This window comes from Culex pipiens, chromosome 3 (assembly GCF_016801865.2).
Source record: "Culex pipiens pallens isolate TS chromosome 3, TS_CPP_V2, whole genome shotgun sequence".
NCBI lineage: Eukaryota > Metazoa > Arthropoda > Insecta > Diptera > Culicidae > Culex > Culex pipiens.
The window spans coordinates 14,863,807-14,887,518 of record NC_068939.1 but is presented as its reverse complement, the minus strand read 5'-3'; the positions used below and the strand labels follow the sequence as shown (position 1 = coordinate 14,887,518).

General features: G+C 36.9%; 1 protein-coding gene across 3 annotated transcripts in view; it reads right to left on the bottom strand.

Moving 5' to 3' along the window:
* Window positions 1-2,545: 2,545 nt before the first annotated feature.
* The window catches only part of LOC120424178 (SPARC-related modular calcium-binding protein 2), a 45,892-nt gene continuing 24,725 nt past the window's right edge, over window positions 2,546-23,712 (bottom strand). For 2 of the 3 annotated variants that reach the window (XM_039588232.2, XM_052711114.1), the window contains 9 exons: window positions 10,859-11,015; window positions 10,533-10,793; window positions 10,105-10,316; window positions 9,930-10,044; window positions 8,854-9,198; window positions 4,716-4,831; window positions 4,379-4,656; window positions 4,184-4,318; window positions 2,546-4,113 (listed from right to left, as the gene is read on the bottom strand). In XM_039588232.2, coding sequence (XP_039444166.1) covers window positions 3,831-4,113; window positions 4,184-4,318; window positions 4,379-4,656; window positions 4,716-4,831; window positions 8,854-9,198; window positions 9,930-10,044; window positions 10,105-10,316; window positions 10,533-10,793; window positions 10,859-11,015 — 1,902 coding nt within the window. In that variant the 3' untranslated portion in view covers window positions 2,546-3,830. The remainder of the gene's footprint in view (window positions 4,114-4,183; window positions 4,319-4,378; window positions 4,657-4,715; window positions 4,832-8,853; window positions 9,199-9,929; window positions 10,045-10,104; window positions 10,317-10,532; window positions 10,794-10,858; window positions 11,016-23,712) is intronic. The other variant, XM_039588233.2, reaches the window with a different exon arrangement.

Here is a 23,712-nt window from a genome sequence, read left to right as displayed (position 1 = left end):
GCTTGGGAATTCGTGTAATGATTAGCAATGTAATAAAAAATAGAAATAAAAAATGAGTTTAATTTTCAATTCAAAATTTCAATCCAATCACGAATAAATTTAATTTTTATATTTAACTTAAGTTAAGAATGCCAATTTGTGCAGCTCATTTACAGATCCCCAAAATTCGATTTCAATCCTGAAAACTCCGTGGATTGTTGTCACTTTTCATATGAAGGAAGTTTCAATCTTGTCGTGCTATCTTGACACAGCCCGAAAGTTGATGTAAGTGCGACAATTGGCCAAAGGGATTTCTGGTCAGAACGCGTTTGACACAAGTACGAGTTCGACTACCATAAACATTTTCAATTATAACTCGGAACTCCAGCAACCAAATTCTACCAAACTTCAGGACAATGCATAGAATGTTCAACCAAACAAAACATGTTTGTTATTGTTTACATTGCGTGCTCTAGTTTTTGTTTATTCAAGGTCAAACATTAGATCGCGTTTTCTCCGAACGTCAAAATGCGACTTGCGACAAATTAGCACGACAGCGTCGAGTTCTTCTGATCAATTTGGTGTTTTCGGCATTGATTAGAAATATTCAGAAAAAACTTAATTGATTCACCTATGCGGTTGGTTGCTACCTCAAACGAGACTAAAATTGGTCACACAAAAAATTCAGAAATACTTTTAATCAGATTTGGAAATCAAATGATACGAGCCTCCCTCCAAAAGTATGTCAATATCACTGAAGGGATCATAACTTGGGTCAGGATTGCGAAATCTTTAAACTTTTTAGAATAGTTAAGAAGGTCTTTTGGTTACCTGTCTAAAAAGGATCCGAATATATTTTCAATTCTGATTAGTGTGAAAAATTCATTAAGATCACTTAGGTGGCCATAACTTATATCAAAAATTTTAATTAACAAATGCATAAATAAGCGTTACAGTTTACATTTGATATTAAAAAAAATCCATAAAAAATTCGATTTTAGTCAATAATTCCCCTCATTTTTGATGAAATTTTGAAGGGGGAGGAGACAAAAACTTTAAAATAAATTTGGAAAAGCCTAAAATTCTTTGAAAACGTTAGAAATCATTTTTTTCATCAACTTCAGCCTTGGATATTTTTTTCTGGGCACCCTCATGCCTGCTCAACAAGGTTGTTAATCGATAAAATTATCGTCGATAATATTATCGTCTGATGATAACGATAATGGTTATCGTTATTGCGATAATTCTATCGCCGATAATGGACGAAAACTCATTTTTAAAATCTTTATAAAATTGATTTATTCAACCATATCATGTTAAATTAGAATATATATTTTTAAAAATTTAGTAAGTTTCAAAACATAGATATGTACTCAAAATTGTTCACAAAATACCGTATTTTTTTCGAAAATACTCAAATTTTCAAAATATGCCATATGGGTATCAAACGAAGCGAATTTTGTTATGCATTTTTCACTTTGTTAGAGTTTTTTCGGAAAATACTAAATTTTTACAAATTACCGTATTGTTTCGAAAAAACTCATTTTTTTTTAATTTGCAATATGGGTAAAGCGAAATTTGGTTTATTTTTCCACATTATTATTTACAAAATATCGTATTTTTTCGAAAGTACTCAAATTTTTATAATTTGCAATATGGGTATTAAACGAAGCGAAATTTTGTATGCTTTTTCACTTTATTCAATTTTTTTTGTAAAATATAAAAATTTCACAAAATACCGTATTTTTTCGAGAGTACTCATATTATCAAAATTTGCAATATTGGTATCAAACGAAATTAAATTTCGTATGCTTTTTCAATTTTCAATTTATTAGTTTTTTTTTTTTGAAAATACTAAAATACTTCAAATATTGCAAATTATAATCATGTGAATAATTTCGAAAAAATACAGTAATTTGCAAAAAAATAGTATTTTCAAAAAAAACTCTAATTAATTGAAAAAAGGATACGAAATTTCAATTCGTTTGATACCCCTTTTGCAAATTATGGAAAATTAGGTATTTTCGAAGAAATACTGTATTTTGTGATTTTTTTCATATTTTCCAAAAAAAACTCTATTAATGTGAAAAAGCAAACAATATTTCGTTTTGTAAACACGATAGAACTATCGTTATCGACCCTCGATAATTTTATCGTCAACAACTTTGCTGCTCAAACCTTTCAGGCATAAATAAAAAAAAATAATGATGAAAAAAAAATTAAACCGGCTATGACATTTAAAAAGGTCCAAAAACACTAATTTAGGATGATGAAAAAAGAACATTTCTGAATACGGTAAGTCGGTAATTTCGGAATACACCAGTTCAGCTTCAGCTGAAATTCATGCTGTCCCTTGTCGCATGTTCCGATATAGACCTGAGGAAGCCTTTGCCACTAGCAAAGGTGAGCAAACTCTATGCAATCAACCTGCGACATAATTCCTCGGACCACCCAGGTCAACCCAAAGCTACACAAAGGCAGTCCGTGCAGGTGTAACAACTTTTCACAATTAATCATAACATTAGAGGGAATTTCTTTTGTTCTATTCGCATATCAAAGTGTTAAGTTTTCTTGAGAATGTTAAATATTAAATATTTAATTCGGATGCCTGAACTGCGTAACTGTCTCCTGTAATGTACGGCTTCCGCTTGTGAGTGTTTCCCCTCTCTCTTTCAGTATGTGTTTTATATTCTCTTTAAATAGTTTGCTGATTCAAGCCGCAAACTCAAAACACGGAGGCTAACATTGCTATAAAATAACTTTAAAAAAAATGGGATTCGCTCGTACAAATATAGTCTAAAAAATAACGTACACTTTAAATTAAATAACATATATCACACGCACTTTTAGTTCAATTGTAGCACATATACTGTGTTCGCCTGTGACCCCATCTGCATTTCCGTCTCGCTCGTAACAAAACAAAAAAAAATAACCCCTCTCCTGCACCGTCAACTCTGGATTGTCACCCCACCCTCGTAATCATTTTATTATTGACGACACACTGTGTAATACTGATTTCATTGATACGAATCTTTTTCTTTTTTCCGTGGGGGGCGACAATCCCTCGCGTACCCTAAATGCTTAAAATGCTACTTTGCTAACTCAGCTCAGCACAACGGACATTTATGCGCCTTCTTCTTCTTGTTCGTAAAAGTAGGTTTAGAAGCAAAACATGTTTTTTTGATTCGCTGATTTAGTTTAAGAGTGCGATATAAAGTGCGAAAATATCACTGGTATCATGAGGAATGGGGGAAGGGGGGGAAGTCGCAATGTAACAGATTTTGTAGATGAACTGCCATGCGGCTCCATCTTCACCACTTTGTGTAGTTCATGGAGACGCATGGTTTTTCACTTGACAAAATGAGAAAACTTTTTGTTACATTGCGTATTGGGAAGGATAGTACTTTTGATCGTATATGATACACAATTGTTTGTTCGTTTATGATAATTGCTTTTCGCCATCAAAAGGGTGCACTCGTTTACTGTTATTGCTGTTTAGTCAAGGTTATGATAAAATTGTCTATCGACGACGATTTTATTTCTAGTGAAGATTGTCAAACTTAATTTCTGAGTGAGTTTTGTTTGACAAAATAGCATGACTTTTGAGTTTGAAAAACAATCGTCGATAATGACAATTTTATCGCTAACAACCTTAACTACGTAGAACATGGCACTAGCACTCAGTTTTCAACTCGCTCTCAAATCAACCCGCCATATCTCTAAAAGGGGCTTTTTTCGGATAATATCCGTGGCCAGGAAGGAAGCAGCAACCTGGGCACCTGCCTCCGATCGTCGTCGACAGAGTTTGTTTTAAGTCTCATTCGTGTGCAGATTCTCGTCTCCCATTCCCCCTAGTCACTCTTGAGGACCGACTCGAGCGGGTTTGGCCCGCGGAACTTGGACGTGGACAGCGATGGCTTCCAGTCGGACAGCGACGGACCTCCCGACGAGGAGGAGGAAGCTGAGGAGAATGCCGACGCCGACGGCGAGGACGCACTCTTCGGGGAAGCCATGCTGTCCACGTACGGCGTCCGCTGGGTCTGCAGGCAGTTGAGCCACTCGGACAGCGTGATTTTGCGGTCGTTGTTCACGTCGCAATATCGGGGCATCTTTTTGCCACACTTGCGCAGTTGCCTTTTGAATATATTTGAAATTTTTTGTCAATTACGGAATTTGACCACATGGATTATAGAAATTGACTTACCTGGCCGCCGTCACCAGCTCCCGGAAGGTCTTCCACTCCTTGCGCTCCCAAACCTTGTTCTTGTTCTTATCCAGCAGGACGAAGCTGAGCGTGGCGATCTTCTCGTCTTCCGTGCCCCACTTGGTGTTGTTTGCACTAAAACCAAAAACAAAAAATCAACATCACCCCCACTTTCACCACCTCAAAACTCCTTACGCCGTGACCGAGTTGCTCGCAATCTGCTGCTTCAAAAAGTCCTTCAAATCCCGCAGAAACTCCAGCTTCTTGTCGTCCGGGCAGCCCCGCATCTGCCGACCTCCAACACCCGGATAGACGTCGCACTGGGGTCGCTTGTCCTTCGTCGACGTGCCGGGAATGTTTTTGCCCGTGTCCTCGTGCACGCACCAGCAGTAGCCGGTCGATCGGTAGCACTGCACCCGTTGATACCGGCCGTCGGCGGTACACTCCGGCACGTACAGGGCGGTCGCTCCACTCTGGAAGAACGCACCAGGTTAAGCCTCAGTAATTGACTAAATTTAGAGCAAGATATTACCCTTTGCTCCTCGAGGGCCGCCGCCTGGTCACTCAGGCAGTCCGACTCGGCCTCGCTGTCCTTGAAGATGGGATCCTGCTCGCCGCGTAGCTCCATTGTCGTTTTGGCCTGCAGCACTGAGCTCATGGATTGAAGTTAAGGGACGATTAGTATTTATTTATGTGAAGGGTAACATTATTGTCATTACAATTTGAAAGCAATCTTTCCTAAATTCGTACGTACTCAAAACTGTTGATAATCTCACAAAATAAAACCCATAAAAAATATTGAAAATGTAAAAAAAAAGACATAAACTTTGAAAAATATTTGCAATTGCCTTAATGCAGATACGAAAATTGCAAAAAAAAAAAAGGCGTCCAATTTTACATAAAATTTCCAAATCATCACCATTTGAGGCTGCAAATTATTGAAAAAAACGTAATTTTTCAAAAATGAAAGAGGTCGTACAGCTCCTCCGGGAGCACCATGTTAAGAAGGTTTGGTACTTCGGGACCCTCTGGGATGGGACATTGTATTTCCACGAATGCCCTGGACACTAACTGCCGTGGTTATAGCGCCACAACTCGCTCCCATTGCATTTATAATTACATGACAATTTTCACAAAACTAGGTATTTTTCTTGTATTTTGAAAATGCAATGTTTCTCGAAAATATTCTAAAAATTATTGTTATTGCAATATGATCGGAAATGATCGGGATTTTTCCATCCATTTCAAATGTAATAAAAAAAGTTTTGAAAAAACTAAAAAAAATCACAAAACTACGAATTTGTTCATATATTTCGAAGGTCATCAAAATTTTTTGGAAACACTCCAAATGTTCATAAAACTACGTATTTTTGAAAAAATACTTTAAATTCCATTTTTTTGCAATATGGGTATCAAATGATTGGGATTTTTCATACATTTCGGAAGCAATAATTTTTTTTTAGGAAATATTTAGAATTTTCACAAATCTTCGTATATTTGGATAAAAAATACTCAAAATTGTCACAAAACTACGTACTTTCGAAAAACACTCAAAATTTCAGTTTTTACAATATGAGTATCAAATGATCAAATCAAATTGTCTGCCTATGTGGATCAATCGGACCACGCACTGGACTCACAATCCAGAGGTCGCCAGTTCGAATCCCGAGGCAGACGCAAAAATTCTAAGTGTTAATATAGGTATTCGGTGCCCTCTCCCCGTGCCATACCTTCACACTTAGGAGACCCGGGAGGCGGAGTCTTGTCGCAAAAAGAACGATACACGCCTGTGGATCCGTTGACGAAACCACAAGGTTTAAGAGGGCCACATTATAAGGTGTTACGTCGATTCCGTTTTTTTAGTATCAAATGATGGGGATTTTTGATACATTTCGAAAATAATAACACCAGTTTTTGAAAATACTCGACATTTTCACAAAACTACGTATTTTCGAAAAAAATACTCAAAATTTCAGTTTTGTAACAATAACAATATAATATGGGTATCAAGTCAACATATTTTTGAACACACTCATAATTTTCACAAAACTACGTGTTTTTGAAAAAATACTCCAAATTTCAGTTTTTTACAATATGGGTTTTCAAAAAGTTGTGTTATAACTTTCGAAATGTATTCAATACACCCAATTATTTGATAAGCATATTGAAAAAACTTGAAATTTTTAGTATTTTTTCGAAAAAACGTAGTTTTGTGTTTTTTATTTTATTTCGATTTTTGTTATTACTTTTGAATTGTATGAAAAAATCCCGATCATTTGATACCTATATTGTAAAAAAAACTTAAATTTTGAGTATTTTTTTAAATACGTAGTTTTGTGAATATTTTGAGTATTTGAAAAAAATGTGTTATAATTTTCACCCATATTGTAAAAAACAGAAATTTTGAGTATGTTTTTCGAAAATACGAAGTTTTGTGAATTTTTTTGTATTTAAAAAATGTGTTAAAAAATGCGAAATGTATGAAAAATGCTACCCATATTGTAAAAAAACTGAAATTTGGAGAATTTTTTCAAACATACTTAGATTTGTGAGAATTTTGAGTATTTAAAAAAATATGTTATTACTTTCGAAATGATTGAAAAAATCCCGATCATTTGATACCCATATTGCAGTAACACAAATTTTTAGGTCACTTGGTTTTTTTTTAAATGTCTGTAAAAAAGTATGTGTAAGTGTATGTCTTTGCATATGTCTGAAATGCAAATATACCAATTTAGAGTCATTAAAATCTATCAGAAATTGCGTTTTTAAGCATTTCAAGACTAACGAAATAAGATTCGACAACGAATATTACAAAATGTTAATTTAATGAAGTTTTTTAAATGTCTGTGCACCTCATAGAATGTCTGGCACAAGCTCAAAAGTCTCAAAAATCTGTGCATCTGGCATCCTTAGTGAGGAAGGCACCAACCACGTGGGTAGATTAAGTGAGTTTTTATTTTAACACTGTAATTTGATATACACAGAAAAAATAATGTAAATTTGGAAGCTGTATTTTTGGAAGGTTGAATATTACCTCTTTTATGATGTAATTTTACCTCAATTTAGACTGAAAAAGTGACATTACACCAGAAAAGTGGTAAAATTACACATTTCCAGAGGTAAAATTACACCTTTTTTCTGACATAAAAGATGTACCCCTTCCCAGATGTAATATTACCATGATTTTTTTTCTGTGTAGCATCCTGTTTTACCCTAGCTAAGCTGTGGCAAAATGATGCCTTTTCTTATTTTCATATGATTTTTTTTAAACACTCTTGGTGTAAATTGATTGTTAGTGTTTTGAAAAAGAACAGAAAAAAATGTGTTCAAACCATCATCGATTTTCAAATATTTAAATACCATTTTTGTATGACAAGCGATATAAAATACAAAATTGTTTATTTGTCACAGAGAAAGCCATCACAAAGTTTGAACCAAATTGAAAAAAAAAAATACAAAATTAAAGTTTACATCTATTTTCGATCTTTGGCTATAAAAATCACCATTGATGACAGCTCAAAAATTAAGAAATCGAAAATAAACGTTATACAATGTGGGTGAAAGGAGTAAGATAAAAAGCTGTTTTTTCATTTCTTTTATGACCTCTGCTCACTATGAAACATAAATGTTTCGTCAAAAATTTATTTCTAAATATTTTGAAAATAATAAATTTGAAAAGCTGTAGTAATTTTTGAACCCGTTTTTTGAAAAAAATTTCAGTCAAAAAGAATAGCACCCTGCTACTAATATTTTCAAAAAGCCTTTAACACAGCCCATAAATTTTGTAAAGAATGAAAAAAATCTCAGTGTCATTTAATTAGCTCTCATTTTTCAAATTATCATATTTCTAGAGTACTTTTTCAGAAGGTATTATCGTATGACATGCCTACGCAATTTGAAAATTGTATGCTTGTATGGAAAGACTTATGATGCAAAATGACTTCTTTTTGTAAAATTTCTTCCAAATTAAAAAAAATACAGAATTAAAAATATAAAAAAAATGAAATTCTGAAGCATTACTCAAATCCGTTTTCAAAAGATTTGATCAATTTTAAAAACAGCAAGAATAAGAAACTATCCATCCAAACCCAAGTGACTTCAATGCCATCGCTCTTATCACCGAGCTAGCGACGAACCTTAAAGGGGTGGAGATAAAACCAACAGTTTTGAGTGCCAAAATCGTACAAAGCGATAACTCACGTCACTTTGTAAGCTATTTTTATTTTATTTTTTCTAAATATTCTAAACAGATACACAAACTATTGCGCTACCTAAAAAAAAGAGAGTGACAGAAACAACAACAACAACAGGAAAGGAGAATAAAAACTCGATAATGACAGATGTTAAGGGTGAGAGAGCACAAAGAGGTGTGTGTTGGGGTTTAATTTTGCCAATAATACCGAAACACCGAAAGTGGTTTTGTTTATTTTTTGTGGGTTGATTTTGATGAAAATGAAGACAATTCGGCCAAAAATGTGTGAAGGGGTGTCTTAGCATCCGTCATTTTGGGGGTACTTCTACAGAGGTAAAACATACAACAATTAGGGGGATTGGTTGGGAGCTTTCTGGGGGGTGGTTTGGGGGAGAAATAATAAAAAGAAGAGAAGACGGGGAAGGGGGGGAAGGAAACAAAAACTTGACTTGACTGAGTTGAATTAGATACATACACAGATTGGGCTGCAGCCGCTTGTCGGCAATGCGAAAGTGCAGTCCGTTTAGTAGCGTGTTATCACTATCGGGCAGTTCGTCCGAATCGTCGTCATTTTCTGAGTAATCGTCTTCATCTTCAAATTCAGTGTAATCGGTGGAGCCATTCTGCTGTGACTCGTCGTACCGGAGGAAGCTAGTGCTAGAGCTAGAGCTAGAGGAGTGATGTGAGGAGGGGGAGGAGCCACCGACACCGATTACCGTGCCACCTCCACCACCGCCACTGACCGCCGGATGCTGGCCGTGGAACAGCCCGCCGGACGAACCGGATGATGAAGATGATGGGTAGTGGTGCTCCATCTCGGCTGGATGGACCACAAGTTTAAAGTTGGTTTTATTGTTTTATGTGTGTGTATGATATTTTTTGTTATTTAATATTGTTTAATCATTTTTTTTCGTGAGGATGGTGGACAGAAGAGGTGGAAGAGAATGAAGTTGTAATTAATTACACAATATTTAATCACATCGTGGTCGAATCTCTATTGATCAAAACAGTTCTAAAGAAGGGTGTTAGTCACTGACGTTAATGGATGAGTTAAGCTCCTCGCAACCGCTTCGCCAAATCCAAAGAGAATCCGAAATTGATAAAGATACCACAACGTTGAAAGGTTGTGAGCCGCTCGTAAAAGCTCGACCATAAAGTTTACGGATGTCACCGCGACAAAGCGTCACATTCCTGCGATATCGTTAGGGGAACGGGTTCGGTTCGGGTCAAATTGGGTTCTTCACATGGTGTCTACTCAAACCTCACGCCTAATCCTGCCAACTTTTTCGGTGACAAAAAGCGCCTCATTAGCAAGCCATATGGAAGTCGCGACGACATTCCACGGCAGCAGTCTCCCGGTTGAGCAGGTCGCCAATAAATCATTGATTCGCTTCTTCGAAATCCTGGAACTGGCAGCTGCGGTTGCTGGCGGAGCTTTTCGTAGAAATTTCAATGTGCGAAATGGTGAATTTTGTGGGTTATGTTACAAAATTTTGATGCAAAGTGTTAGTCAGGGATGAGAAACTATGGTGTCGATCCAAAAATACTCACGTGTTAGGTTATCTTTCGAGAAACAGTTGGACCACTCCAGCCGGGACAGCCGCTCGTCCTGGTCGGCGTCGCAGCTCTTTCCAAACGATCGGCCGCACCGTTTCGGTTTCACAACCTGCAAGCAGAATCCTATAAACGGCTATTCTTAGCCTTCCACTATCTACGATTAACCTACTTTCTTGATCAGTCGCTTCAGCTCCCGGTACTCGTTCTTGTCCAGCATGCCGTTCTTGTTGCCGTCGATCGAGCCAAACTTCCAGTCCAGCACGCTCTTCTCCGTCAGCCCAGCGCTCTTCGCGCTCTGATGGTGGTGCACCCGAATGTGCTCGTTCTCGAACAGCTTCAACAGATTCCGATTAAATTCCGCCCGGTCCATGCGAGAGCAACCTGCGATCGCGATAACAAAAGTGTTAAAAGGTGCTGATTTTTTTTGGGACTTTTCATAAATTCCACAAAAGCAAAAAAAGAAGGTGTGATTCGGCGCGCGGATTAGCCGCCAAAGTGTTCCATAAATTATCGGATTGATAAATATTTTGAGCTCGCGGCGACATCAGCCGGGCTCGTTATCAGCAATATTTATAACAACAACAACAATACACTCACTGCGTTTGTTCCTAACCGGATTCCGGGGCGAGGATCGGCGCTGGTTCGATTTGCCCTTCTTCACGCAAACCGGTTTGCCGTGCTGGACCGTCGTGTTGGGCAGCGGTTTGCCCTGGCCGTTGACGCACCAGCAGCCGACGCTCTCGAGGCACTGGACCGGGGCGTACGTTCCGTCCTCGCGGCAGCGCGGCACGAACTTGACGCCGTACGGCGAGCTGGACCGGTGCTGCAGGGCATACGTCCTCGACGCAAGGCAGACATCTGCGAAGGATCGGGAGTTCAAGTTCAGGGTTTCAATAACTACCTAAAATGTTAAACATTCCTACCTTTACACGTGCCCCGGTGCTTGAGGCTGACCTGGTGGCCACTGCACTGCGCCCGGATCAGGTGGCACCGCGTCGGATAGGTCTGGTTATCTGTGCCGCAGACTGGCCGCCCCTTGCTCTCGTCACACTCACCGCCCTTGGCCGTACACTCGGAGATCTGCAACCGGAAAACAAATAAGCGAAAGAAAAGATCAGCTTGATTAGCGCACACAGCAATAAAAGTCAAATATGTGCAACAATTTAACGGTTTCCCCTCACATCTCCCCCTCTCTTGTTAGCAGGGGTTGCATATAAAAATTAAACGACTCTATTAGTTCGGGCCAAAACGCATTCATTAAACGATCGCGACGAAGATCGTCCATCAGCAGCAGCAGCACCCCCCGCGGGGGACGCACACAAACACGAATCAGTCACTCAACGGAACTCCACAAATCGTTAGAATAACCAGCAAAAAAAGAGCAGTGCATCCATCTAGCAGTGCAGATAATTACATGGAACTTTTAAATCCCGTCCAAGAGAACATAACAATTCATGAAACACAAAAAAAAAAAACGCGGAGATCGTCGTTGCAGAGAACGAGGAATTATGAGCCAAGCGCCGATAATGATGGCGCCAATTTTCATTAGTGTTTGCAAATTGTACCTTCCCCTCCGCGCACAGTCGTCCTCTGGCCACGTGCCACAGTCTTTGTGCCAAAGCTGACCAGTCCATACTGTGCACACTTGCGATAGCAAAACCGTTACAGCTAATTCTTTCCCTTTGCAGTGCTGATATTTGTAGACTCCCACCACACAGAAAATGGCAACATTGCCAAATTTTTTCCCCAAATAATAGCTCAGAAGTTGTGTTTTTTGAACTTTTTAAACATAAAAATACTCAAAGATATTTTTTGGCGCAAATCACATAAATCGACATTTTTGAAGTTGATGTCAGTAAACGCTTCAATTTCTTTAAGGTTTGATAGATTTGGAATTTTAGTGAATTTCCTGCCAATAATTAAAATTGTAAACTTCGGGTATAAATAATATGGCATCATCTTGAGCAACCATGCACTCCCCCTTATTTTTGCTTCCTGCACAAATAAACGTGTGTTTGCATGGTTGCTCAAGATGATTCCATATTTTTAAACCCGAAGTTTACAATTTTAATTATTTTCAGAAAATTCACTAAAATTCAATTCTGCCGATTGAAGCGTATGCAGGGCGCCAAAATCTATCATACCTTGTCGAAACTGTTGCGTTTACTGATATCTCAGAAGATAGGGGAAATATACCCATTTTAAGCCTAATAAGCGGTCGTGTTTGAATGATGCTGGATAATCTGGAGTGTTCCTTGAAATATACTAAAACCAAGTACACCAAAGAGTAGAGCAACTTTTTGTGAACATTTCTGTTTATTTTCACTTTTAATAAAAGTTATATAGGGATATATACCCATTTTAATCAGGCTAAGCCGTTCGATCAATTCTCATCACTTTTGCAGTTTTCCGCTATAAAATCAACATTTTATGATACATCAATGGAACAATGGAGAGTTGCTTGCTCACTTTTATTTGAGCTATTTATTACTTTGGAACAGTCAAAATCACTTTATAAAAGCTGTAATTCATGATCAAAGTGCTGATAGGCCGATAATAGAAATAGGCTGAGAAACGGTATATTTCCCCTATTCCTTTTACAAGCATTTAAAAAAATCCCAAATGCATTCTAATCAGTCGAGTGCATTGGGCCACGCCCATTTTCCTATTTTCAGCTTAGTTCTTTTTTTCTTCCAGCGCTCTTTTGGGTCTGCTTAGTGCTGCCAATTGTGATGAAATTTTAAGCGAACACTCACGAAAAGTAGCATTTATAGAGAAAATTTCCTGGCATCACTGGCTCACTCTGGTGGCTACCCTTTGTTTTTTATTTGCCTACGCTTCTTGCTCGGTTTTCTTCAGCCTTCGATTGGAATGGGTCGTCAAAATTCAAACATCAAAAGACTTGGCGCGTTTGTTTTTTTTATGGCGCTTGCTAATTATTTACATGTTTCGGGATTATTTTTCAAGTGAGTGACTAACTAATGTACAAAAGAACATGTTGCCGGTAGTTGGAAGCAATTTTTTTTCTTAAGCGCTTTGAAATCGTTAGCGCAAGTGAAAAGAAATTGATGGCGACTTTCGTTAAGCAGTTAACCTCTCATCTTGCGTGTGGATGTGTGTGCCACCAAAATGAAATGGTCTCACAAAATAGAAATTATGATCAAAAGTGAATTAAATTTGATCTTTTTGGCCAGTAAGTGGCATAAATTTGCGTGCTTACTTGGGCGGTGTTGTTGCTGGTAAGTTTATAGCCTAAATAGTATTTTTGGAGCTTTAACCCTCTACAACTCAACCCCGCCTCTAGACGGGCTTCGATTTAAAAAATCGCCAAAAATCCATTTTTTCAACCAATTTTTGATCTTTAAAAAGCATTGGAAAAAAGAACTTTTTAAATTTTAGGGTTGGAAGTTTGACTTGTTTTATGTGACTTTGCCAATGTTTTTAAAAATGTAATTTTTTTAGGGGTCAACTTTGGCTGTGTTTTTACTAATATTTCCTATATTTTATGTAAAAAGAAGTATGCAGTAATTTTTCTAGTGTCCCAGACTATGCCTCTACGCATTTTTTTACAATTTAAATGATAATGGTTCCATTCTATAGCAGAAAATGTGAAAAACATGCAAAAAATTGAAAAAGTTACTGTAAAAACATGAAAAAATTAGATAGGCAAAATGTAATGATAGGAGGTGGTAGAGTAGGCCAAATACTACCAAAAACAAACATAAACTAAACAAGATAAAAGCAAATTAAAATACTAAAAATGAAACAAGAAAAACATAAAACAAGAGAAGTAAAGTTTTTCGTAAAACAAAAGTTGCTCAAAATGACCTCCTGAACACGGGAAAAATAAAAAAAATCGAAAAAAAATTTGGGCAGTAGAGGGTTAATCGAGCATCAAACTCTTCATATGACGAAGATAGGTGTTTGATTAGAAAGGGTATATTTCCCCTATTTTACAAATTTTGCAATCTTCAAAATCTATTTTTTCTGTCGAAAGCTTTAAATAAAATGCAAAGAATTTCCTCTTTGTGAAACGGCCATTTCCCAGAATCATCATGAGTGTGTACATGTAGCACTACAAGCACTAATCGCACCCTACAGATCGTTAAAAGAGTTGCAAACAATCAACTCGTCTGTGTTTTGCACTCATAAGAGCGCGAACGGGAAAGAAACTCCAAGCAATTTCACTCACGAGTCCGGCGGCGGCGCTAAGCGCCTCCGAGCTTGCTGCTCGCGTTTGTTTTATGAAATGTAGATAATGTTTTAATAACCAGTATTAATAATAATCAATTTGCTTGTTTTATTATTCCAAGCAGCTGTAAGCGCGGTTTCGATTGCGCCGCAATAGGGTGACCAGATTATCATCTTTCCATTACTTTTTTACAAGTCAGTTGTATTTGAGGTTATGTAACAAGCTGAATTCATAGACAAGTGGATTTAACATTTAGGCGAGTTTTTTTCTTCTTCTGGTAACCCTGTCAATTGCAAAGCATGAACGAAGGAAAGAAGCCGGGTGGGTCAACCCGTCTTGGATTGGCCCTCGGGGCCAGTGTCCGAGAGACAGAAACGCTGATTGTAATATTTAATTTGAGCACGGCTATGTTTTTCCTATTATGATTACAATGACGAATTTGTTTCCCCTCGTCGCAACCACCCCACACCGTAAACGGGGAATCCGTTTGGTTCCATTCTTGGACGCTGGGGATTGTCCGGAATTGGCCCCTTCGCCGGACACTGGACACTGCTGCTGGCTGGCGTCATGTCAGCGAAATGAGCGCGCGCGAAAAAAATCAACAAACATCACATTAATACGTTTTATTGATGAACCAAAAAAAAACGAGTTGGAAATTTGAGCCCTCGTCGCCTCGCCTCGAGAGCTGTATTAGCAAATACCGCATCTTTTTGTTTTGATTTAAGAGGAAATTTGCATAAGCGCCGCCTGTCAGTCGCGCTGACGAACTAAAATGCCATCGACCATTAGCCACACTCGCAAGCGCCAATCCGACGGGGGGCTGCTCGATTGTCGCATATATTTTTTTACGGGAAGCGAACCTAGGTCCACGGAATTTTGAAGCAATCAAGCAAAAACAAAAAGGTGGCGTCTTCCACCTGATTGTGGCGTCTGCCACCAATCCAAAATGTTGATATTTTGGCCCTGGCCAGACCCCTGGTGCCCGGTGGCGGTGGTGGTGGCGCCATCTGGTGAACCGTGGTGAAAATAAACAATGTGTGTATTAATTAACATGCGAACAAGTGGCGCCTTAATTGAATACAAGGAAATAGAAATGGGGATAGAGAACGGGCTGGAAGGGGAGGGGGTGGAAGGTGTTGAGGGTTTGGATATCGCTTATACGATGTGAATTTGATTACCGTGGCAAGATTTGGCAAAGTTTGTGTGTAATCAAACCGGATTGATGACCTATCGATGTCATCGGTTTCGGTGAATCATGGCCGAGGAATGTGAAGTAGAGAATTGAGTTATTTTTAAATTATTTCTTCATAATTTCGGTTAATCATAAAAAATACATGGTGGATTATCAAGATGATTGTTGCCTCTTAAAATTTTAGGCAGTTAAGACACAGTGAAATACACCCGTGGTAATCATTCTTGCTCAATAGTAACCCTTTAATGGGCTATCAATCATGGACTTATGAACCTGCCAACATAGTCAATATGATGTTGCCAAAACATCGTAGACCTTATCTGACACCTCCTTTCAATACATTTTCCCTCATTTAGTTTTTTTTTTAAGTTTGAAATCACTTTTTTCATTTTGCTTTTTTTTTTTTTTGGCTTGGTTTTTACATTTTCTATTATACCACCATTTTTTAACTTGCAGAATAGGCATAGATGCAGGCATGGACATCAAAACAATTGCTGCATACTTCTTTTTATATAAAATTAAGAAAAAATGGTGAAAAACACAGCCAAAGTTGACTCCAGGAAAAATGAAATTTCTAAAAACATTGGCAAATTCATATAAAACAAGTCAAGCTTCCAACCCTAAAATTTTCCTAAATTTTTAGAGTTCTTCTTTTCAATACTTTTTAAAGATCAAAAATTTGTCTGAAATTGGTTTTTGACGATATTTTAGTTCGAATCCTGCCTAGAGGCTGGGATGGGTTATAGAGGATTATTCCACTTCAAAGGCTTATTTTTAATACTCCCATACTGCCCATAATTGAAAATTCGGTTATTATGCCAAATCAAGTATTCCGAGATAAATGTGTTTTAGTGTTTGTCACCAAATCTCCGGAAATTTCCCATAAGAGCGGCATATTAGCAGTTTGGTTTTTCACATCGGCAGCCAAATCTAAACACTATTTTAGTAAAATTCAGGTTTCAGAAGATACGTTGGAACATCCTCTACCACCTGGTGCTAATAACTCGTTTTTGCCAAAAGTGGCAGCATTAGGGTCATTCCATCTCAAGTGTGCACGAAAAAATCAAGGTTGTTAACAATAAAGTGCTGAAAAAATCAAGTTTTGCAACGAGTTCCATACAACATTTTTTGCAATTTCGAAAAACACCCATTGAGTGAAATTTTAAGTCGAATTTTCATGTATTTTGTCAATAAATCGATTAAATAAAAAAAAAATGTTGAAAAGTGTTACTTTTCGAAACAAGTGCTGAAAAGTTCAACTTTTCAGCACCCATTTCAGTGCTGAAAAGTAGAACTTTTCAGCATTTATTTTGAAAAGTGTTGCTATTCGAATCTTATATTTTTGGTACAGAAAAGTAGGCTATTTCGTCGTTCAAGAATGACAGGAAAAGTAAGTAGTTTCACGACGGAATTGCAAAAAGGTAGTTTTTTTTTGCCGTTTTCTTCATCTCGGAATATTGAAAACATAACTTCACAATTTTTTGATATGTTATGTTATGAGACCTTCAAAAGAGCATTTTTATTTTCAACTATTTTTCCTTAAAAGTCAATCTAATACCCTTTCGTTTGCGCTCAAGTCAGCTAAAATCGGTTGAAATGGTGCGGAGTTATGATTTTTGAAAATTGTGGTTTTTGCGAAAATCGACGAAAATAGCAATTTTTCGGATCACCTAACACGACGTAGGTCACCCTAATGGCCAAACAAAAAAATACGGGTCTAATTATTTCGGCCAAGGAACCCCCAGAAAAATTTTGAGCCCGATCGGAGAACTTTGTTTCGAATCATGCTGTTTTCGTGAGGAATTGCTAAATACTCAAAATTGTTTGCAAAATACCGTATTTTTTCGAAAATACTCAAATTTTCCAAATTTGCAATATGGATATCAAACGAAGCAAAATTTTTTATGCATTTTCACATTATCAGGGTTTTTTTTGTTGAAAAAACTGAAATTTTCACAAAATATCGTTTTTTTAATGTTCTAATTTTGTTTTTTAAATTGAAATATGGCTATCAAACGAAACGAAATTTGCTATGCATTTTCAGTTTATTAGAGTTTTCACTCAAATTTAGACAAAATACTGTATTCTTCGATTTTATTTTTTTTCAAAATTCGCAAAGAAAGCGAAATTTTGAATGCATTTTTACTTTTTTATTTTTTTGTGAATCACTAAAATGTTCACAAAATATCGTAATTTTTTGAAAATACCTGAATTTTTATGATTGGCAATATCTATGGGCAAATTTTATATAAAGCAAAATAATATATAAAACAAACAAATTTGTTATGTATGTTTGCTAAATTTCGGAACCCATATTGCATATTTTGACAATTTTAATATTTTCGAAAAATAAGGTATTTTGTGGAAATTTCAGTACTTAATAAAACTCTGAAAAAGCATAAAAAATTTCGCTTCGTTTAATACCCATATCAAAAATTTTATAAATTTGAGTATTTTAGAAAAAATGCGGAATTTTGAGAAAATGTTAGTTTTTAGCAAAAAAAAAACTCTAATGAAGTGAAAAAGCATACACAATTTCACTTCGTTTGATACCGACATTGTAAATTAATTAATAATTTAATAATAATAAATTTTCAAATGCTGTTCCACTTGAGATGGAATGACCCATAACATGAACATGAACTGACATGAACAATAAAATTTTACGCATCTGCAGAAATAAAATACAGCGCTCGCAGAAAAAAAGGATTGAATATCTTTAAAAAAAATCAAGGAAAATACAAAAAAGGTTAACAAAATGTGCATTTAATCCAGCATTTATTTTTAAAATTTCAAGCCGTTACAAAAAAAATATTTTTCTCACATCTAACTTACTGGACAATCCAGTCATGCTGGCTAATTGAGCTGAAGCGAGCAAAACATTCTGCCGTGATGGGGAGGGCTGGTGAAGAATTGGGACTGCTCGTGACTGACCCCGCGACTGAGACCACAGAGTTTAAAATCAATTAATTTTTATGCGCTTGTTAGGGGTCGTCCTCGCAATTCTGCGTGCTATTTTTGCAGAACAGCAAAACCCGTTAGTCATCCCCAGAAGAAAGAAAGAACGACGCAGACGCGACACATCCGTCAACGAAACGTTTCCTTTCGCCATAAAGTGACATTGGGCGGGGGTTGGCGAAAATTAAATTTTTAAGTTTTTTATTTTTTGGTTTTGCTGGCTCAAGTCGCCAAGCGGAAGGTCCGTTCACCCTTTGTTTGAATAATTCAGTTGTACGTCTACGGTTCGCGACGGACACGTGTTCTAGATAACGCGGTTATGTCCCCGCATTGACGCGGACGACGTCACACTTTGAGTTCCGTCAAATTGGATCTGATTGAGCTGAATTGAGGTTTATGTCTTAGTTTGTTTCTTTGGCTTTAGGATTCCTTGGAAATGGTTGATAGGCTACTTGGCTTATCGTAGTGAACTTGGAGATAAGGTGTTGGAGAATTGATTTCTTTTATCTTCTAGGAATCACAGTTGATCTAACCTCTTCAATCAACTGGTTTCCAAGGAATCTGTAATAGTTGACGGGTAATGATCTACGCCGAGTGACACACTTATTGCCGCTGACATTGTTGTGCTGATTTGCATCAAATGTCTCACTTCAATAGTCATAACAACTTGTCGGACGGGAATGCAACTCTGAATGGAAGATGACAAGTAACTTTTGCTTAGCATCTAGGCGGAATTCGTGTCTGTTTGATTTTTCCAAATTTTAACAACCGAGCAGGTGTCACTCTTACTCAACTTCCGACAAAGACTCTCCCCCAAAATCGAGGAGGTGTAGCAGGTGATCAAAACGGCAAACTAATGGGTCGGAAATCAAGATCAACAGTGGGCTCGCGCTAATCGGGTAAAATATGGCTATTCTATTCAAATTTGGCTTATTTTAGATCGAATGTGTGTCCCAACCAGATAGTTTATCGGATATTTATACGAATTTTTGAGCGGGCGACGACCAGTTGTGTGAGGTTCGTCAAAATGTGAGTATATTGTTAGTTTTGATCAAGTTCCTTAAAGTTAATCTATTAATTGATCAGCAAGGTGTACAATAGTTAGAACAAAATCAATTCAAATTTATGCGTCTCGGCGTTTCGAAAGCATCCTTCCTCATAATACAACTCAGCATATACGGCAATCATGCCGCAGGAAAGATAAGTTAAGCACAAGGGGGCTTGTCCGCGGTGCGAATTGCAATTAGCTAGCGCGCGGTGATCGATCACTTAGCCGTGTGACGCCGGAGAGCAAGAGTGTGAACAAATGTTAACATGCACTTTTACACCTTTCGACGTTCTGGCTGGAATTACTAATTGCAACCCTAGAGATCGTGCAATGCGGCGATTAATTAATCCGACATTTGATGGGAGTGATGCCGTTTGTCACAATATTGAAAAGTGTAAACGAGCACAAATGGCTTCATTTAGCGTATGATTTATTAGATTATTTTTTAATTCCAAAAAATTTCACCTTTCAAATCGTGGGAACCAGCTGGTTTAGCGAAAGCAACCGGATTTACGGGTGCCACGATATCTCGAGATGGGATGGACCAAATTGGCTGAAATTTTGGGTGAAGACTCTCAAGACATATCCCGTGTCGTGACGAAGTCCGATTGTGAAATTTCGCATTTTCGCATAAATCAAAAACTGGCGATATTTTATATGAAAAACAAAAAAAATATTTTTAACTTTTTTTTTAAATAAACTTTTTGAAAATCGGCCTTCGTCATGCACACGGTTTAATGAGGCTTCACCAAAATTTTGCGCCGATTTGGTCAAAGCAGTGTTGAAATATCATGGCACCCGTTTTTTGAAACTGCTAACTTCAAATAGCTATATCTCGGCAATGATACAACCAAATGTCTTCAAATTTGTTTTGTTAATAGATGAAAATGTATATTTTAATGTCCTGAAAACAGATTTATAAAAAGTTAAAGTGTGTGCTCATAACAACCTATGACATTTTTGGCGGTTTACATGTATGTAACCCCTTAAGAGAAATACTCTTGTCGGTTTGTTGTCTGAGGCAAAAAAATAAATAAATATCTATATATTATAGATTATAGATATTTTGGACCAAAAGAGAAAAATCTGACCATTTGCAAAGCATAGCTTTTCCTATTTATTGCTTTACATAAATTTGATGATCTTTAAAAAATATATATAGATAAATATTCCGTGAAATCGGCATATTACAAGAGATTTTATTTTTCACTTTGTTGAAACTGTGCGGGGCTTTCTTATGGCCAACGAAGCTGAAACGAAAATTAGCCACAAAAAGTTAAATTTTTGGAAAAATCATCAATATTTCGGTTTAAAAAATACAGCTTATGACTGACTTTTCTTTGTTTTCAATTGCCAATTTCCTAAAAATTAATGGCCCGACTTTAAATGTTAAAAAATAGTACTTTAGAATGTCCAATTCTCGACTTACAATTTAACAATACACACAATATTCAGCGAATTTTAAATAATTGTAAAAAAATCAGTCTAATCCGTTTAGTATTGAGTTATCAAAAAGAAATAACATTGGAAAATGCATATTATAACCGTACAGTTGATATACAATTATTATTTTTCAAGAATGTAAGATCTGACACATTATTCAACCAGAAATTTGATAAACAACACCTTAACAACGATAAATGTAATTTTGAAGCCGAATTTGAAGTTATTTTCCTGCCACGTGGTGGCTGATTGCCATGTGGCGTTCTCTGATTGAGGCAGCCTTCTTAGTGTGCTTTGATTTTTCCCTATACATTTAGCTGTAAAAAAAGTAAATCTTTCCCAGTTCCTGAGGGGAACACCCTTGAAGAGTATCGGGGACGGCATTTACAAAGCGGATTCAGTGGCAGTTTCATTCTCAACTTAATGTTAACATGTTAAGGTTAATGTTAACATTCCATAGGTCGCCTCCCTAAGGTGTCGTGATAAGGTCCAGTTTGTGACGATACACTACCTTCCCTTTACTAAGCAATCGATTCCAGAAGGGAAAAGATAACCAGTTGTGTTGGTCCGAGCCGGGATTTGAACCCCGATCTACCGCTTACGAGGCGGAAGCGTTACCACTGGGCTACGTGGCTCGGTCAGCTGGGACCATGAGAATTTCTGCGACGCCGGAATGAATCCGGTTCAAGGCAAGACCCGGGGCCTCGGATCGTCTTGCACCCTTCGGAGGAATTGTTCCCCAGACCATCCCCTAGGACCTCATGGTATGAAAAAGTCGTCATTTCGTCAGCTGTGTGCTATCTTGTGACAACGACCATTTCGTACTATTCGAGAAAATCGATTTTCAAAGATTGATAATAAATATTTTCAAAACTATGAATGGTAGAGCCAAACTTTTTGAAGCAATCGGTTCGTATACTATCGCTTAACAAACGCTCCAGGTTTCAACTAATTTGGTTACACCAGTTAAAAGATTCAGTAAATTATGTAATCAAAAATCTGAAAAGCACGTGTCACAAGTGTGTTTCGAAAGTAAAATTGTACTACGTGTCACAAGTGTGCACAGAATTCCCATACAAACTAAAAAAGACTTAAATCAATAGTTTAACCGACTTAATCAGTATATTGTCAAAAACAAAAGATTGCATTGCCTTCAGAAAATGTGTATCAACATAAATTTGTGAAAAACAAGAAATTTGTTCCACTTTTTCCAACAACATGTGTATTGCGTGTGTATTGCGATATCCGGGAAACGGAAGCGAGTTTCCAAAATCGGGTTAAAGCATCTTGTAGTGTTTGTTAAGTATAGCAAAACGTCATCATTAATTCATTTTCGACCAAAATTGTCTATGTCACAAGATAGCACACAGCTGACGATTTGTTAACGGCTGACTTGAACAGAGCAATTTACCTAAATGCTCCAGTTTTACGGGTTAATTCCCATTTAAAAATTGTTCCTGCTCAAGGCAAGCGAGTTTTCAAACAAATGGGCTGAAATTTTGGCCTGAGCTTCCATTTAGAGTACTTTAATTTTTTTAACCCGGGCTGCTTACCCCACCCCTTTCAAAAAACCTTTTTTTAACATGATACAAAATACAAAAAAAAGCTTTTTTCGAGTCAACGAAACTATTGGCACTACGCCCCCCGGGGCATGGCCTTCCTCTAACGTGGGATTTCTGCTCCAGCGCCTCTGACGAGACAGGAGAAACCGGGACCGACGTTTTACTTCACCATCCGATAGAAGCTCAGTGGATAAGGCGGGAATCGAACCCGCGTCTCATAGCATCATCGGGATCGGCAGCCGAAGCCGCTACCCCTGCGCCACGAGACCGAGTCACTTTAGATTGTAAAATTGTTGTATCAGATGATTCCCAAATAATAGGTTTGAAACGATTGTTTTAGGTCTTAGCTTTTTAATATGAAATGATCTACCATATAGAATAAGCAAGTTTCCAGAGTGAAATTTATAAAACGTATTAAAAAGCAGCGCAAATCTGGAGCAACATTTGAAACTGGCGTATAACCACATTTTGGACTGTTTTGTAAAATCCCATGCAATAGGTAACTAATTTACAAAACCTGAAGTGTTAAGTGGTAGCTGGGGAGGCTAGCTATTGTTTAACACATCGAATTTTGTGAAAAAGTTACCTGAAGCCTGAGAAATTGCGAAATAATTTTAGCTGTCAAAAGTCTTATGCGCCCTTTTCAAATGTTGCTTCAGAAATAAAGATTGATCTTGATGAATGAAACAATAAAATAATTGATATTTACATATAAATTTGTGCATGTTTTTGCATTATTTTCCATCTGTTAGCATTTTATTTCTTCAAAGTATTTTTTTCTAAAAGAACATAAGAAATTGTCTCATTCGTATCAATTTTGCATTTAATTTAAAATCAGAACAAATAAGTTTTTCTACATTTTTTTTAAATAAAGGCGATGCAAATATTTTTCAAAATTTTGTCCCTCGGCTCTGGCAAAAACAAAATTAAAAAAAATAAAAATAAAGGCCAATTGAATTGCATTTGAATGCAAAAAGTGTTTTAAAATGCATTTTACACTAGTTCAGTTATTTTGCAATCATTAGATTTACAAAATGTAAAATTTGACGAAAACTAAAATTTTAGCGAAAACATTTTTTTTGCGATACTAAACATCGCAAATTTTCAAAAATTCAAAAGATTTTAAATCAACTCAAACATTTTGAAAATGATTCTAAACGCAGTGTATTGCATTTCAATTTGATTCCAGCTGATTGCACTTAAATCTTCAATGAAATTTTGAAGTTTTTTTGAAAAAAAAAAATTTGCCCCCTGATTTGTTGGGCCGGGTTTGAAAGGGGTGGGGGGAGGGGAGTGAAATAAAACAATAATATTTTAATTGACAAAACTAATCGATTAATTTATTTTTATTTTGGCACAAATAGGAAAAAACAAAAATATTT